The following is an 18,121-nucleotide window of genomic DNA, read 5'->3' on the forward strand; positions in this document are numbered from 1 at the left end:
TCAATTACTAAAGAATAAATTAAACGTTAATTTAAATCGCTGAGCGCTCTATTCTCTCCGCTTTGGACTCTGCTCCGAAGAACTAAACAATCAGGTGTGTTTATGATAATTCGGGAGATCATTCAACTGATATCCGATCAATTCCGGGTGAAGAATGATAACAACCGCGGGATTTGCCACGTGTGGCATTCAGATTGACGTCTCGCTTGGCACTGCGTGACACCGAATGCTCACTAATCTTCGGAATTTGAAATTCCGATCGGGACGTTTAAATCAGGATTTATCACAATGTTGCTTATCTGGACTTGTTTTTCTTTATGTTCTCGTCTGCTATAGTTTGTTGCGGAAGATCGATAAAGCGATTTTCGGAAAGATTTAATGACAGGGAAATTCCGCCTGGGGAGACTAGTAATTATTGGAGCGGAATTGGCGTTGAATTTTCAGTAAAATTTGAAATTTCATTATTTTTCTCTTAAATTAAATTCAATATCATCATTAATTATGAATAACATCAATTAATTAATCAAATTTCTGGTACTTTTCTTGGAAATTTTTATTATGTCATAATTCCACTGAAATAAAAAAAACTGTAAATTTCAGCTCAATTACTCCATGAAAATTATTAGAAATTAGAAAAATTCAGGGAATTTGATATTGAATATTCATATTTTGATTGAAAATTCAAGAAACTTCGGAAATTCTCGTCTTCCTACTTCTCAATAATTTGAAATTCCGTTGAATTTCCAGCAAAAGCTAAAATTCCACTATTTCTTCCCCATAAATTAAATCAAATCTCACTCCTGTCGCGAAATTTCAATTTTTTTTTAACATTGACAGTAAACTATTTTTTTAGGTCTGCAATCATATCCTATCCTCACAATTGTAGAAATAGTACTGGAGGACGTAACAACTCAATAAATGATGAGTTCACAACCGAGAACTAATTTTGCATTGCGGCATTGTTGCAATCGTCAGATGTGTCATTATTTATCCCCATTTTTCGTATTTCTCCCTCTAGATCGGTGTATTTGGGCGTTCAGAGAGACTTATGCTAGAGGGGATGGTAAATACTAGGAAATGTATAGTTGTTTGGCGGAGGTCGCGGACGGGAGACATCGAATTGCAGTTTTGGTGGATTGTCAATAAGTTACAAACATTCACGTACAACAGAATTTCATTGAAAAACCTAGCGATTTGGATAGAAAATTCCATTGAATTTCTCATTATTAGTTTTTGGTCGATTTTATTGAAAAATTCCGCAGCTTGTCTGTGAATTTGTTTCGACAAAAATGTTCAGTGGAAAAGATTCTACGGAAAAAATCAATGGAATTTGATTGTTTCATATAATTTATTCCATTGAGATATTTTCTGTAAAAAAATGGGCCGGAAACTAGTAGAATTTTCTATCGAATTCGAAAAAATGTAATTTAAATTTTTTTCTCTCTAAATTCGAACTCTATTTGAATTAAATTTTTTTTTATAGCGCGAACTGTAAATTTCCTAAAAAAAATTTCTGTCTAATTTTTTCTTGCGTGTGAATTCTCAGTTGGAATGCTCGGTGATTAATCACTCCCGGGATTGTTCTTGATGATAATTACGTGATACAGGACCACCAGGGAATCAATTAAATCTCCAAAATGCGGATTTCGAAATTGTTGAGATCTATATTATTTGTGATATTTGCGGTGAGCGAATGCTCGAGCTACAGAATCCTCGGGATTTTCCCGTTCAATGCCAAGAGCCACATGATGATGTTCGAGGAGCTCATGAAGGGCCTCGCCAGGAAAGGCCATCGGGTCGACGTTATCAGTCCTTTTCCACTGAAAAAACCGGTTAAAAACTACAACGATATCGAGATCCCCTCGGCACTGCCCAAGTTGGTCAACAATATGACTTACGAGGGAATGAAGGAGATCATGAAGAATGATATCGTCAAGTTTATTGCTCTGGAGGCGGGGAACAGAGTCTGTGCGGAGGGCCTGGAGCATCCGGAACTCCAGAGACTTATTAAAAATCCACCGAAAAATCCGCCTTATGATTTGGTGATTGTGGAAGTGAGTTTCGATCTGATTCATTTGAAAGTCGGAAATTTTCAACTGAAATGATCAACGAATATTTACCGATATTCATAAAAATAGCGATTTTTAAAATTTTTAATATTGATTTTGCTCACTGAAAAGTTGGAAAATAATTTATATTGAAAAATGAGGAGTAGTTTTAAATCTTGTAGAATAAATCTGTGAGTTTTGATCTGGTTTATCATTTACAATTCGGGAATTTTCTACTGAAATGATCAACAAGGTTTAAATATTGTTATTAAAAATGATAAAATAATTGACAATCTAAATTTCCAATGGAGCATGAATTAAATATTTTATAACATGGAACTGTAAATTTTTGATTATCCAAATAATCGTCAATTTTCCTAACTATTGATCCCTGACTTCAATATTCAGTGTTGCCTGACAAATATTCGACCACTCAACATTCCATTTTCCCCTTAATTTCCAAATCATTAAAAAACAATAAAATAAAATAATCAAACGGTCTAAAACATTGAATTCAACTAAAAATTCCTGGAAAATCTAATGACTAATAATTAACGCTATCAATGACTTTCAGATCTTTAGTGCCCATTGTTTTATGGCCTTCGGTCCTCACTATAACGTCCCTGTAATCGGAATAAGCTCAGCGGCTTTATACCCCTGGTCCAACGACATGATAGCCAATCCGGAGAATCTAGCATTCGTCCCGAACAATCTCCTCGAGTACAAGAAGTCCATGAACTTCTGGGATCGACTGTACAATTTCCTCCACACGTTCTATTACAAAAGATACTTTGATTATCACACATCGGCGCAGGACGATATAATACGAAAGCATTTTGGAGCGAATAGTCCTGGGATACGAGAGGTGGAACGTGATCTCGCTTTAATCATCGTGAATTCTCATTATGCATTGAACGGGGTGAAACCTACCACTCCGGGGTTGATAGAGGTGGGGGGACTACACGTGCAGGACGATGGTCCTGATATACCCGAGGTATCGATGCTATTTTCTGTAATTAATGCAACTGTTTGCATTCAACGGTTCAGATACTCATTTCAGCCGGTATTTGTTGAGGTGGAATATCACTTTCTGCACATTAAGGATGTCCAAGTATCTTTTACGATTTTGTGCAGATCGTACGATAGATTCAAACATTTTCAATCGCCAAATTTGTCAATTAAAAAAATCGTGAATATTCAGCGTCGCGCACATCACATTTTGCATAGAATTATTATTTTTTCTAACATTCGTTGTTCATCACGCGTGAAGAAATTCAATAGAAAATCTAGTGAATTCGTTGGAACATTTTCGTGGAATTCTATTGGAAAATTCTACTTGTTTTTTGCGCTGATTCTAGTGCATATGTCTTATTAGAGAAATTTCAAGAGAAAAATTCAGACAGAAATTCGAAATTTGTTGACGTTCGCTTATCGAATGTTCAGTGGAATCGGCGCAAAAAATTTTTTTTCAATAGAATTCCAAAAAAATTAACTAGCGAATTCGCTGGGTTTTTTATTGAATTTTTTCATAGAAAAAATATTCAGAGTACTTGGATATCCTTAACTATCGATTTTTAAGATGAAAAGTTTGTGAATTCTACAGGGAATTCTATTGAACTTCTGTTGAAAATTCGACGTTTTTTTTTCGCAGAAAATGTCTACAGAAAATACCTTAATAAAATAAATCGTATAAAATATTTTCCATTGAATATTTTTCATCAAGAAAAATGCAGATCTGCAGAAATGTCAATAGAATCGGCCGAAACTAATACAAAATTCAAAACAAATCCAATAGAATTATCTCGCGAGTTTGTTTTTTCGCGAATTTTTCACTCTTTCGTGGAAATAGTTTGAGAAACTCATTGTCATAGATTTTCCCAGAAAGTTTTCTTTCACCTTCACAAATTTGGTTTCAATAGGATGACAGAAAGTGGCTGGACGAGAGTCCAGAGGGCTTCGTGTACTTCACTTTCGGATCTATGATGCAAATTGAATCATTTCCGCCACATGTGTTGGACATTCTTTACAAATCCCTGCGGAAAATATCCCCGGTGAGGGTGCTGATGAAAATACCGCGACCGGAGTTGCTGCCGCCCGGTTTACCCGGGAATATCCGGACTTTCTCGTGGATGCCGCAACTCAAAGTGCTCAGTAAGGAAGCATCCACTGTTTAAAAAATTTAGCTGAATTTTCCAGAAAACACTGGAATTCCATTTAAGAGGGAAACATTAACAGAATTTCAAGTTTTTCTGAAAATTCAAGTAAAGTCCCACTTTTTTCGCTGAAGGAAAACGGAAATTCGATAATGTATACGAATTTTCAAGTGAAAATGAATATTCAGTGCCAATTTCTCTCGAATTTTCAGGGAATTCCTTTGAAATTCTTGGAATTCCAGAAATTTTTGAAAAAAAAGATTTCCCTGAATTCTCCTGACTTTTCATTAATTCCCCGGGAATAATTAAATTGAAATTTACAGTTTCCACCGTTTTTTCCCTGAAGTTATGAATTTTCCATGACAAAACTCCTTGAAATTTTAGTAGAAATCTAACGTGTTAGAAATCCCCATGACTTTTACCGGAAATTTCAGTGGAAAATTTTTAACAGAGTAGACGGAAAATGTATAGAGGATAATCTTGCGGGAATTCCGCGCCCAATTGTTCCTCGATCTGAGGAAAATTTAGTAGAATAACGCGAAACAAATAAACTTACTTTTTTCCCCGGTCTCCCGGAAGTCAATGCCATTTGTTTCCAAATGGAGAAAAGATGTTGCTTCTTTTTTATTACAGAACACCCTAAAATCAGGGCATTCATAACTCACGGAGGGCTGATGGGAACCCAAGAAGCAATCACCTACGCCGTCCCCATGATCGGAATGCCAATTTTTGCCGATCAGTTCGTGAATATCGACTTGTACGTGGCTAAGAAAATCGCGCTGAGGGTGGACCCAGTTCACATGACTCAGGAGAAACTCGACTGGGCGCTGAATGAAATTTTATTCAATCCAGTGTACAAGTATGTTTTTTTTAAACAATTATTCATCTTGTACATAACAATTTTTGAGGTTTTCACATTGACTTCTGATTCTGAAACATTTCTTCTTCGAAAAATCAAAACGATAATTAAATTGAGAAAAAAAATTCGAATTCCGAATCTAATCGAGTTTTCTACTATTTTTTTTACAGTTTTCAATAATCTTTAAATTTACCATAAGGATGCAGCTAATTTAAGTTGAACTCTGAATTCCCTGAAACGGGAGACATTAATTTTATTTTCATACCAGTCGTTTTATGAAGATAATTAAATTAAAATTATAAATTGAATGCTGAGAATGCATTTCAATTTTTTAAACTACTCCCTCTGTCCAATTATAAAAAATTCAGAAACATTCAGAGTTTTATTTGTAAACAGATAATTGAAAGAAATATTAATGAGAAATTATTGGAATAAAATGTTAGCGTTAATGTTTGCTCATAAAACTTTGAAAATGAATTGTGCGATGATTTGTCTCAGGGAGACAAGCAAGAAGGTGTCGGCAAGATTCACAGACCGCCCCCGCAGTGCCTTGGACACAGCGATCTATTGGGTGGAATACGTCATAAGATACGGTAACAAGCCACTCAGATCGCCCGCCCTAGACCTAGCCTGGTGGCAAATTGCTCTTCTCGATGTTTACGCTGCTGCGATCCTACTCATTGTCTCAGTTATTTTCATTATCATCGCTCTGGTCCGGTTTCTCGTGAGGGCTATTATCGCCACCCACGTATCTTCCGCCAAGAAAATTAATTAAAGAATAATGAAAAATCGAGAGAAGATGGGACGCTAATTGACGCCATCGAGAGAGCACAACATGAATGAAGTGTAGATGAATAAATGAATAAATTCCAAGTGACTTGTTCCATTTCTGTCGTTGAAAACATTCGTGAATTAATTTTTTTTCCTCACTTGGGCATTAAAGAAAAATTCATAATTTAATGAGTGAAGGCTTGACGCAGCTATTATGCAAAGATTTTTGTTTACTGTTGCGTTTTTTAAATCCCATTAAGAATCCAGTTTCGAATACAAAGGTTTAATGCAAAATATTCTACAGAAAAAAATCAATATAATTCGATTATTCGATACAACTTATTCCATTGAGATTTTCCGTAAAAAATCCGTGAATAAAAATTTTCCAAGTTTTTTTGTTTGATTTTATTATCGTATTATTATTCTGCTGCTGCGCTTGACTAATATTTTATTCGACTTTAAATTGATGGAATATTCCTCTGACTAGAGTCCTCAAAAATACAAGTATGAAAAAATTTAATAAAAAATCAATAAAATAAAAAGAATTCTCTTAGACTTTTACTAGAATTCTATGGAAAAATTCTAATCGTTTCTTCCGCGTAATTTTTTTTATTCGTGTAATGAAAAAAAAAATTTAATAAGTTTAATAATAATATTGTAATATTTTATAAGTTTTTTTGTTTGATTTTATCATCATATTATTATTCTGCTGCTGCGCTTGACTAATATTTTATTCGACTTTAAATTGATGGAATATTCCTCTGACTAGAGTCCTCAAAAATACAAGTATGAAAAAATTTAATAAAAAATCAATAAAATAAAAAGAATTCTCTTAGACTTTTACTAGAATTCTATGGAAAAATTCTAATCGTTTCTTCCGCGTAATTTTTTTTATTCGTGTAATGAAAAAAAAAATTTAATAAGTTTAATAATAATATTGTAATATTTTATAAGTTTTTTTGTTTGATTTTATCATCATATTATTATTCTGCTGCTGCGCTTGACTAATATTTTATTCGACTTTAAATTGATGGAATATTCCTCTGACTAGAGTCCTCAAAAATACAAGTATGAAAAAATTTAATAAAAAATCAATAAAATAAAAAGAATTCTCTTAGACTTTTACTAGAATTCTATGGAAAAATTCTAATCGTTTCTTCCGCGTAATTTTTTTTATTCGTGTAATGAAAAAAAAAATTTAATAAGTTTAATAATAATATTGTAATATTTTATAAGTTTTTTTGTTTGATTTTATCATCATATTATTATTCTGCTGCTGCGCTTGACTAATATTTTATTCGACTTTAAATTGATGGAATATTCCTCTGACTAGAGTCCTCAAAAATACAAGTATGAAAAAATTTAATAAAAAATCAATAAAATAAAAAGAATTCTCTTAGACTTTTACTAGAATTCTATGGAAAAATTCTAATCGTTTCTTCCGCGTAATTTTTTTTATTCGTGTAATGGAAAAAAAATATTGGAATAAAGGCGCTGCAAAAAGTCGCGAGTAATATTTTGTCACTGTAAAATAATAAACTGGGTTATTTAGTGTAACCCACGCTAATATCGGCGGTACACATCACGCACCATTATTTCGTACCAATATTCATTACCAAGTATTACACAACCCGGAACTAGAATGCCGGCGATGACATGCAATTTGTGTCGGTGCACTATACCCTTATTACCCCGTTCTAATGAAGGATATTTATCGCGATGAGGTGCATTTAACGGGGAGAGGACCTTTGCGTAATGTAATTGATACTTCTGAAGATGCTCCGAGTGCCTCAAGTCTTCATTCATTAAATTGTCAATTTTTTGCTTATCACGTGTGCACGGATGTGAAAAACAAAGAGTTATAGCGTGGACTTCATTAATTTGAAGTGAAAAAGGAAGTTTTTCTATAGAAATTTTTCTATTGAGACATTTTTTACCGAAATTTTCTACGAGAATTCTCTGAGTTTCTTCCATTTTATTCTCTTTTCATTGAATAAAAATTAAAAATTAAAATTAGTTCAATAAACTGGACTTGAATGAAATTAAGTAAAATTAAAAAACACTTCATCAAACGTTTCTTTAAAAAAAGCGCAGATAAGCTGCGGAATTTTTTAACACGGAGACGAAAAAATTTAGAAAAAATTCAATAGAATTCGATTTTTTTATGACTTATTCTCTTCAGCTTCCAATTTTTTTTCATTCTATTTTCCTTTCGTCTCCTCAAGATAATTACTCAAAAAAATTTGGAAAATTTGAGTCGCGGAAATTCTATACAGAACATCTCAACAGAATAAGTTAAATAGAAAAATCGAATTCTTTTGCCTGTTTCTATTAGATTTTCAAAAACGCCTAGACAATTCCACCGAAACCCAACAGAACATTCTCGACAGTTCCCTAGACTTCCCTATTTATTTTTTCACACGTGTCGGAGATACTCAGTATCTCACTAAATCCCGGAATCCTTGATTCATCGAGATTATCTGTGCGGCAAGAATGATAAATTATAATTTGATACCCGTTATCACAGAAACTATTATGTATTTCAGTCAATGACGATGTCCTCACCGACGACGAAACGATTTCATCATTAATTACAGTAACATTGCGAAGAAAGTCGCGACGTGACCGCATAACCGGAGCTCCGTTTTATCCGAAAATTCCCGTTCATTCTCTCTGAATCGCTGGAATTACTCCGGCCGCTGGGAGTACAGCGGATTCACTGTGTCACGTATTCACTAGGAGAGATCGGAGATCGTTTGGTGGACATCCGTTTATTTCGCAGTTATCAGTGAGGGGGTTCAGTAGTACAAGCTGAGACGGCACGCGTTGCTGTTGCGTGATAAGAGGAGGTCGTCAGAGTGAGGACTCTAGTGGTGCGGTATCAGTTGGAGGGAATGCCCCGGGCGATTTTCGCGTAAAATAAGCGCGAGATAAATACAATTTCCACTCGAATAATTACCGTGACCGAGAGTAGTCGAGTATCACTGCCGAAACGATGGGGTTCAAGATTTTTGGATCGATTATAAGTATTTTTTTAATTAGCTGCGCGATTGAGAGTGCATCGCACAGAATTCTCGCGATTTTTCCGTTTCAATCGCGGAGTCATCAGATGATGTTCGATGCGCTGATCAAGGGGTTGGTGGATAGGGGGCACCAGATGGACGTGATGACAGTTTATCCCATGAAAAAACCCCTCAAGAATTACACAGTTGTCGTGAATCTCGAGGGGAAACAGGAGAGCCTCGTTAACCAGTGGAATGTGAAATTCGCGTCAGAATTGGGGGACGATACGCTTCCTATTATAGCCCTGCCGTTCGGGAATGGGTTGTGTGAGTATTTGGGACTGCCGGAGATGCAGGCGATCATAAAAAATCCGCCGCAGGACCCGCCGTACGATCTAGTGATCGTCGAGGTAATTAACCGATTTTTCTGAATGAGCGAAAGAGGCCGTCTTTGATCGTCCATATCTACTGAACGAGTGATGCGATTTCGACGCATCGCAGCTCATTGTGAAGCTTGGAAAAGTACCTTGAAAATGAGGAAAAAATTGGGAAATTCCACTCTGCCGTTCTGGAGTTATTGACGATTGAAGACTCGTCGGTTATTGTAATTGGTGAGTCGTGTCAGTCTGGATTATTCTATTGAAATTGCAGTCGTTCGGGGCTAATTGTTTTATCGGCCTGGGCCACGTGTTGAATGTCCCGGTGATAATGGCGAGCTCAACGGTACCTCTGCCGTGGCTCGAAACCAGCCTCGGTCAGGTGCAGTATCCAGCATTCGTTCCAGCTTTCTTCACGAGTCACAAACACCCCATGTCATTCTTCGATCGCGTGCTGAATACCGTCAAGACTTATTCCAATAATATAAGATATCGTTATTACACGGAAGCCGTGCAAAATGCGCAGATGAGAAAATACATTGATTCCGATATTCCACCGCTGCGGGAACTGGAGAAAAATGTAGTTCTAGCACTCGTGAATTCGTGGCACAGTCTCAATCCCATTCAACCAGTTACACCCGGGGTTATTGGAGTTGCTGGACTTCATGTGGATGCGAACTATGTTCCACTTCCGAAGGTAAATGTCAGCGTGAATAATTTTATGGGGGGAGATGAGTGAAAATATCGCGTCATTTCGAGAGGTCGGCGATTGCACCAAGTTTTTTCAATTGGAAGAAACAAGAAAATAGGAAGGGAACTTCTTAAAATGAAAAATGAAAAAATAATGAAAACATTTTATGCACAATGGGGAGTCCCAAAGTGGATGCTGTAAAATTATTGAAGTTTAACTCGACTGAAATGAATTGGTTTCTCCGGTTACACCACTGCGGTAACGAAGCGACTCTTAATGTTTCATTCTTTATCCCAAGGAAATGGAGAAGTGGATGAATGATAGTACCTCTGGTGTAATCTACTTTACACTTGGATCCATGGTGAATATTGAAACATTCCCTGACGAGACTATGAGAGCAATTTACTCGGTATTCAGGGGAATAGCACCAGTAAGAGTGCTGATGAAAGTGGCTAATAAGACTGCTCTCCTTCCTGGGCTTCCTGATAACGTAATGACGTCTTCCTGGATACCTCAAGTGGCTGTACTAGGTGAGCGCTCCGTCGATAAATATTTTCATGAATGATGAATAGCATTTTTCACGAGTCGCGATTACTAACTGATATGCATTCCATATTTTAGCGTATGGCCTCATGAATTCTATTTTTTCACAGCTCATAAAAATACGAAAATGTTTATTACTCATGGAGGCCTGATGGGCACCCAGGAGGCACTCACCTACGGGGTTCCCCTCATTGGAATTCCCCTCTTTGGGGATCAGCACAATAATATTGTCGATTATCATTCCCTCGGGATGGCAATCGAGTTGGATATTCATAATCTCAGTGAGGAGTCCATTTCTTGGGCTGTTAACGAAATCTTGCATAATCCGAAGTACAGGTAAACGTGAATGTCAATGAGTTGATTTGATTTTTTTATTTAATTTAAATCAGTTCAATTTGAAACTGAATGAGTCGTAATTTTTTCATCGCATGGTACAATAGTAATTTTCATTTTGAATGCAATTGTGAGTGGTGCATAAATATTGCTCAAGATTTTCTATCAGTGCAGCCTGAAATCCCTCATAACGCTTCAAATATGAATCAAATATTCATGATTCTCTCTTTGATCTTCTTGGGCTGTTAACGAATTTATGAGTAATCCGAAGTACAGGTAAAAGGGAATATTAATGAATTGATTTGATTTTTTTCATTCAGTCTAAATCATTTCAATTTCAAATCAAATGAGTCGTATTTTCGTTTATTACATGTTGTAGTAGTAATTTCAATTTTAAATGCAATTGCGAACATTGCATTGAATTTGAAATTTCCAGTGACAAATTCAATCGGAAATTAATTTAAATTACTCTCCCTTGAATATTTTATAAATATTACTCGAGATTTTCCATCAATGCAAAGTAAAAATGAGTGTTAATGGATTTAATTTTTTTTCACTTAATTTAAATTATTTTAATTATGAATCAAATGAGTCGTAATTTTTTTTATCACATGTTGTAATAGTAATTTTAATTTTAAATGCAATCGTGAACATTGCATTGAATTTTTAATTTCCAGTGACAAAATCAATTGCAAATTAATTTAAATTACTCTCTCTCGAATATTTTATAAATATTACTCAAGATTTTCCATCAATGCAAAGTAAAAATGAGTGTTAATGGATTGGATTTTTTTTTTCACTTAATTTAAAGTATTTTAACTTGAAATCAAACGAGTCAGAATTTTTTCATCACATGCTACGTTACTAATTTTAATTTTGAATGCAATTGCGAATATTGCGATCAATGTTGCATTTCCGGTGACAAAATCAATTGAAAATTAATTCAAATTACTCTCCCTCGAATATTTTATAAATATTCCTCAAAATTATTCATCACCGCAGCCTGAAATCCCTCACACCGCTTGGCATATGCATCAAACATTCATGATTCTCTTTTCGATTCGTAGAGAGGCAGCGAAGCATCAGTCGATGAGATTTCTGGATCGTCCCATGAGTGCAATGGATACCGCGGTTTATTGGGTTGAATATGCTATCAGGCACGGTCGAGGCGCCCTGCGATCTCCCGTCGTCGATTTATCGTGGTGGCAAGTGGCTCTCCTCGATGTCTACGGGTTCCTCAGTCTCTCTATCCTCCTCGCTATTTATCTAATCTTTCGCATTGCCAAGGCCTCCCTCACCGCCGTTACATCAACGAAAAACGGAAAACGAGTGAAATCCGACTGATTCGGTCATCATGACAATGAAATAATTGCGAGATAAGCCGGTATTTCCTCGTAGTTATTACAGATATTCCTCACCCGTCAATTAAAAATTCAACGCGGAGGAAAATAAAGTGAAGAAGAAACTTTTATGAGCAAAAATCAGCGCAATATCAATCTAGCTACTGCAATCGATAAACCCGGAACCATTAACCTCTGACTGCACCTTTGAAATTCAATGGGAAATCAATATTCAGGCGAATCAATAGTGGTTCTATCTTCTAAAACATCGTGACGATGTTGAATCCACCTTTTTTAATGGTTTAAAGCCATAAAAACGGAACGATTAAACTCGGTTTATCGTACGGGATGAGCATTGAAAAGTTATCGTAATAGTTCCTGACGTTGCGTGAAATGGGTTGGACGGCATCGGGGGCCTAGATATGCCGAACAATTGTACACGTGTTGTACAGTCGAGTTATTGCAGGTATAACTCATAAATTCAGGGATATTGTTGGAAAAAATTGAAATTTCAGGGACGAGTGGATAGTTTTTTTGAGGAGAAGGACATTGAATTTATTTTGGGCGGAAAAGATCATGAAATTTCAGATTTCACACGAAATTCGATAAATTACGCTGAATTTTTATGGAATAATTGAACTAAAATTCAGTTCCCATCGATTTTTTCATAAAATTTTGAATTTCGAATGACGAAATTCCGGAAAATTCCACTGGAACCATAATGTGACAAAAATTTTGTGTAATATAAGTTCTCTCTTGTAAGAAAATTACCGAAATGAATTGTTAGACTCCAAGAAGTTCAATACATCATGTCTTTTATTGCCTAAAAATAATTGTTAATAAATCAAGTTAAAATGAACAATTTGTAAAGTTTTATTTAGAATTTGTACATAATGTGCCATAAATAATCGACCAAATGGTCGAAAAATTCACAAAAAAATCCCCATTGATGAAATGGAAGGAAAATATTTGCCCTCAACGTGATGTATTGGTTTACACGAGTGGTAGAGACACCTCATGCACAATGCAACTGTTCGAGAATTTATGAACCCATGGAATTCTTTATAAAGTAAAGGCCGAGCCAGCACCTTGAGGCGTTTAGATACGAGAAGATGAGAAGCATAAAAATCCAATAGAAATTTATGAGGGAGTTATGGAGTAGGAAATATAAATCTCACCAGGTGGAGGGGTTGTATTAAGGGCGAGTGCCTCCATGCACTCCTGCCGTCGTTCCTGGGTGATTCTCCTGTACTCCTCCTCGGCAACAGTGCTGCCGACAGTCGTTGTTGAATTTCCCGGTGACTGAAAATTCAAGATAAATATTTGATTTAATTCGTGGGGAGAGGGAGACACAATTGTCTGCGCAAATGTTCTTCTTGTGAAGTATTTTCAGGGGGTTTTTTCGGCGCAAAAATTATTAACTATTCTGTTTTTTCGTGAGCTTGGGAATCGAGACCATTTTAATGCGAGACTATTGTTCTTGCACACTTGCGTGACACTTGTGCAGGACTATTTGTAATTGTTATGACGAACGAACCCGTCGACGAGAACACGTTTGATTAATTAGCCTTGTGTTACGACTTATTTACATAGTGTGTCAGAGGCGGAGTTGTTCATTGCAACTGGTTATGTACAACGGCTCGGGTTTTTGCGCTCAACATTCAACTTCTTCGGAGTATATTCACGAGCGGAAAAATTTCATTGACAAACCAAATTCGCTGGAGTATTCTATCGGATTCTATTGAAAAAATGAATAGAACTCTATTCGGTGAAAGATTTTCTGTAGAAAATCCTCGCGTTTTTTTATTTGAATTTTTCATGTGCAATTTATTCTATTGAGATATTTTTTATTATCATTTTCAAGTTGTTAGATTTTTTAAAATTAAAATAGATAAAATAGAGTGGAAAGAAATTAGGAAATTCATGTCGAGGAATTTCAATGGAAATCCAATGGAATTTCCTATCGAATTCGCAAGATTTTTCTAAAATGCGTCAGTGGCTTTATTCTTGTTGACTTCATGTTCATATTTACGTTCATGTTTGCTTACTATTCAAATATTTCGGCGCGGAATAAATCAAACGAATTGTTTTTGGTCGAAAATACCACAACTTTTATCGACAATCCCATAAACTTCATGAAGACGTATTAAACTTGAAGCTGTCTAGTCACCTTACGATCTCAAAATCCTCGAAGAATAAATGTAAGCCCCGAAGAGACACCATACGGACTTCTTGTGAGCACCATAAATCCCAATATCCACGTCACACAGTGGGAATGAAAAATAGTACCCACTTCGTATGCTACCACTTTCATCCGACAAAACTTTTCTGTATCAAAGTCGTAAAAGATCCGGAGGTTTCCTACGCACGACCCACAATCATTGTGTCGCAAAATTTATTCCTCTATTTACTTTGCATTTTGGTATTGCATGAGCATGAATATTCAACATTCCATTGTTAGAAAATTACTCGCGAAATTTCAAGTAAAGAATCTGAAAATTTTCAACAATTAATAATTTACGCGAATTTTTTTTTTCATTATTGAAAAATCAGTTGAATTCCAGAGTATTAAATAGAATTTCAATTTTCAGATCTACATGATGATGAAAATTATCAAATAATTTAACAATTCAAGTGGAACTATTGCTGAATTTTTAAAAAATTTTTAAGTGTTCTACCCTTGAATTCCGGAATTCCGTGAATTTTCAAACAAATTCAAAACACCTCACGAGTGTTTACACCTATCGGTAATTAATTACTGCCAGTGCACCTCATAACCGACGTAGCAAAAAAAATTGTTGAACGTCAGAGGGGAAAAAAATTATTTATGAACAGCAGTTTGCGAAGTATACGATTTCGGGGGCGCGATCTCAATTAGCATGCCTCACAGAAGCTCACGACTATGAATCGAAATGCTAATATTAATGTTGGGGCGATGAATATTTATACGTTACGTGCGGCTCCAGTGGTACGCTATTTTTCATCCGCATGGAGTGGCAAATGCCGGTGGAAAACATGGAGAATATCCAGTGGAAGTGTCGGAGTCACACGTGGGAATGGATGATGTCGCGGCATGTGCAAATTTATGATACGGTACTGGTGAGTTTTTGACTATTGGATTCGGGGAATATCGACGAGGTGGATAGTCAATGCACAACTGGTGTATTGAATTTTTTTTTCAAGAAATTTGAATAAGTAAAAATTTTCAAACACGAGCGATATGTCTCGCCACTTTCTATTCAACTTTTTCTATTGAGACATTTTCTGTAGGAATTCCTCGAGGTGAATCTCAGCTTTTCGATTTCATTTTGCTGCTGTTTCATTTAAAAAATCAAGTAAAAATCCTAGGAAAATATGAGCCGAGGAATTTCTACAGAAAATATTTCAATAGAATTATTCATTATAGAATATTTCCTATTTAACATTTTTTGTTTTAGAAAAACAGAGAATTCTTGAAAAAATTATGAATTATAAAAATGTAAAATTCGTGATTGAAATAGTAGGGACTGTTCAATTCCAAATACTGAATAAATCGATGGAATTCCACCAGAGACTTTCTTAAACTTTTAATCAAAATAGTTTGTCAACATTTTCGCAAAGACAGCGATTCCCCTGGGAATGATACTCTCAGAAAGCACGGGAAGGCACAATCAGCAGGTAGATGACGCTTTCAGTCTTCCTGAGGGGTTTAGAGGAAAATTCTCACCGCTATTTCAATCCGCCGACGATAATGGATCTGAGAGGGAGGACGAGTGCACAGTATCTTGGGTGAAATCGTATACGCAACAATCTAACGGAAGATTCATCGGTCATTCGTTGAGTCCGTAAGGATCGTCGAGAGGCACGAAACGCCAGATGAATTTTCCCCATTAGAGGCAAATTGGGGTTTCGACGGAATGCTAGTCTCATTTTTTCTCGCTTGATTCCGGGTAAATTGAGTGTTGCAAAGACAAATTTGTTTTTCATTTGTTTTTCATTCATTTAATTTTCATCTGGGGGAACTCTAATTACGAAAATTACGTATGAAAATCGGCATTGGAGCCAATTTTTAACAAATGGTAAATTTTATTCGACATTTGCTCGGCAGCAGTCCTCGAGGACGGGATAAACAGACTTTGGAATTTGAATGATGCATGACGCGGAAATATCTCCTGCGTTTCTACGTAGAAGTGCACATCAAATATCCAGGTATATCCGGCTGTGACTCTGGTTAATTCCCTATGTTGGGTGCTCTGTCTCAACTCTGAATACTGCATTCGCTATTTCAAACTATCTCAGATGAAATGGGTTTCGAGCTAATGGACGAGAAGGAAAATTATGCATTTGAACATGTGTTTTTTGAAGAATTATTTTCTGTGAGAAAATGTTTCTTTCGTTGTTAATATTTAAAGAAATTAAATTTCGGGGATTGTTTGGGAGAGATAGCATTATGAAATGGTAAATTTGATGGGACATTCAATGGAATTCCTAAATTTTTAGTAATTAGAAGTCGCAAATTCCTGAATTCATTTCAATTTTTTGGATTTCTATCAATTTTTGTGGAATAATTGAACGAAAATTTAGTTTCCACTAATTTTCTCATAAAATCGTGAATTTTTTGTGATGGAAATCCTCGAAATTCTAGAATTGTCGCTTGATATAGATTTTTAAGAAAAATATTGAAAATTTCAGCCCAAAATTTCCAACAGTTCACGAAATACAGTGAATTATACATTTTTTGTGATAAATTGCTTCACCACGTCTCGACAAGTGTCCACCAAATAAATGAATTCCCTTCATAATTGAGTTAGGAACTCGAGAATTCCTTCAAATAAAAATAAAAAAAATGTTATCAATTTTGATTGAATAATTGTTCTGAAATTAACACTTTCCCTAAAAATGTGACTTCTCATTGCCGAAACTCCGTGAAATTCTAGAAAATTTAATCCAAAACCCCCCAGTTCACGAATCCCAGTGAATTATAAATTTCTCCTGACGCATTACTCCCCCACATCTCGACGAATGTTCCGCAAACAAATGAATTTCCCTCATGCCAACTCACCTCTGTCTGGAGCTCCATGATCCTCCGGAAATGGCGTTTCCCCTGACGTTCTCAACCATAAAATCCCGGAAATAATCTGCAACACAAGCAACAAACAACAATTAATTCGTTAATTCCCGGCTGAGAAACAACTGTTGCTGACGCACCTATTGCTAACAATGGGCGAACTATTTCAGAATTTCAGCGACACGTGTTGGTGCAACAAGAGGACAGCGAAATCAACCACAAGCCACAACTTTCCAATACTAATCTATTCATTCACGTTAAGGGTTTATGGGTGGTGGTGTCCGCCGGTCTCGAGCCTCGACATCACACTGTGCGGAACACGGAGTTTGCCGCTGTAGTGGAGTTTGAATGCTCGTAAGTGGACTGTGGAACTATGCAACTCGACTGTCGTGTACCTGAGACAAAGGACGCTGGGCATTTTATAAACATTCAATTGTTGCTCGTACACATGCGGGCGAGCGATGGAGGCTGAGAGAGACGATCCAGGGAGACGATCCAGTGGAGATTGATCTCCACTGGTACAGATTTGGACGCATGTGGGTGGCTATACAAAAACGCTGGCGCATGCAACTGCACGTGTCTTGACCCATAGTGTTGGTGTTATCGACGTATCACCGTCAATTTGCGGAGATTGTTTTTAGTCGGGGGTAAACAGAACGTTTTTATGGGGGATCGTACTGCGGGGCTTAAACATTCAGAGGTAATCAGGGTTTATGGGTTTTTTGTGGGTTTCGCGATCCCTCGGGGGAATTCTCTTCTCTAAAAAATACGGGTTTAAGGTTTTTCGAAGGTTATTTCGTCGGGAAGTTTGAGATTAGGCGATTTTGGAAGGGTTTTTCTTTCAATTTTGACTGGGGAATATCATTTTGGACTATATTGGAAGAATTTAATGAGGAAATTTTCGCGAAATTTCAGGGGAATTATAATGTATTTCGACGTAAGTAAAGATGAAAGTGA

General features: G+C 36.2%; 3 protein-coding genes across 9 annotated transcripts in view; 2 read left to right on the forward strand and 1 right to left on the reverse strand.

Annotated features, from left to right (window-relative positions):
• The window catches only part of LOC107038582 (calcitonin gene-related peptide type 1 receptor), a 61,072-nt gene that overhangs the window by 37,670 nt on the left and 5,281 nt on the right, over positions 1 to 18,121 (reverse strand). For 3 of the 4 annotated variants that reach the window (XM_015257762.1, XM_029126139.1, XM_015257764.1), the window contains exons 2-3: positions 17,159 to 17,234; positions 13,296 to 13,419 (exon numbers count right to left, since the gene is read on the reverse strand). In XM_015257762.1, coding sequence (XP_015113248.1) covers positions 13,296 to 13,419; positions 17,159 to 17,217 — 183 coding nt within the window. In that variant the 5' untranslated portion in view covers positions 17,218 to 17,234. Of the gene's footprint in view, positions 1 to 13,295; positions 13,420 to 17,158; positions 17,235 to 17,304; positions 17,448 to 18,121 lie in introns of those variants that run through there. The other variant, XM_015257763.1, reaches the window with a different exon arrangement.
• Positions 1,094 to 5,962, forward strand: LOC107038580 (UDP-glucuronosyltransferase 2B20). 4 transcript variants are annotated; one of them, XM_015257757.1, is made up of 6 exons: positions 1,094 to 1,161; positions 1,547 to 2,054; positions 2,623 to 3,042; positions 3,968 to 4,199; positions 4,835 to 5,060; positions 5,559 to 5,962. In XM_015257757.1, the coding sequence occupies exons 2-6, from the start codon at positions 1,638 to 1,640 to the stop codon at positions 5,833 to 5,835; spliced, it is 1,572 nt and encodes a 523-aa protein (XP_015113243.1). In that variant the 5' UTR covers positions 1,094 to 1,161; positions 1,547 to 1,637; the 3' UTR covers positions 5,836 to 5,962. The 4 variants fall into 4 exon arrangements, with proteins under 4 accessions (XP_015113243.1, XP_015113246.1, XP_015113244.1 ...); XM_015257760.1 differs by having other exon boundaries at positions 1,608 to 2,054; XM_015257758.1 differs by having other exon boundaries at positions 1,094 to 1,146.
• LOC107038579 (UDP-glucuronosyltransferase 2B17) lies at positions 8,608 to 12,680 on the forward strand. Its single transcript, XM_015257756.1, has 5 exons — positions 8,608 to 9,243; positions 9,485 to 9,907; positions 10,200 to 10,431; positions 10,555 to 10,780; positions 11,845 to 12,680. Exons 1-5 carry the CDS (start codon positions 8,827 to 8,829, stop codon positions 12,119 to 12,121), a joined length of 1,575 nt encoding a protein of 524 aa, XP_015113242.1. The 5' UTR covers positions 8,608 to 8,826; the 3' UTR covers positions 12,122 to 12,680.

This window comes from Diachasma alloeum, unplaced genomic scaffold (genome assembly GCF_001412515.2).
Source record: "Diachasma alloeum isolate Michigan unplaced genomic scaffold, Dall2.0 Dall_scaffold_00285, whole genome shotgun sequence".
NCBI lineage: Eukaryota > Metazoa > Arthropoda > Insecta > Hymenoptera > Braconidae > Diachasma > Diachasma alloeum.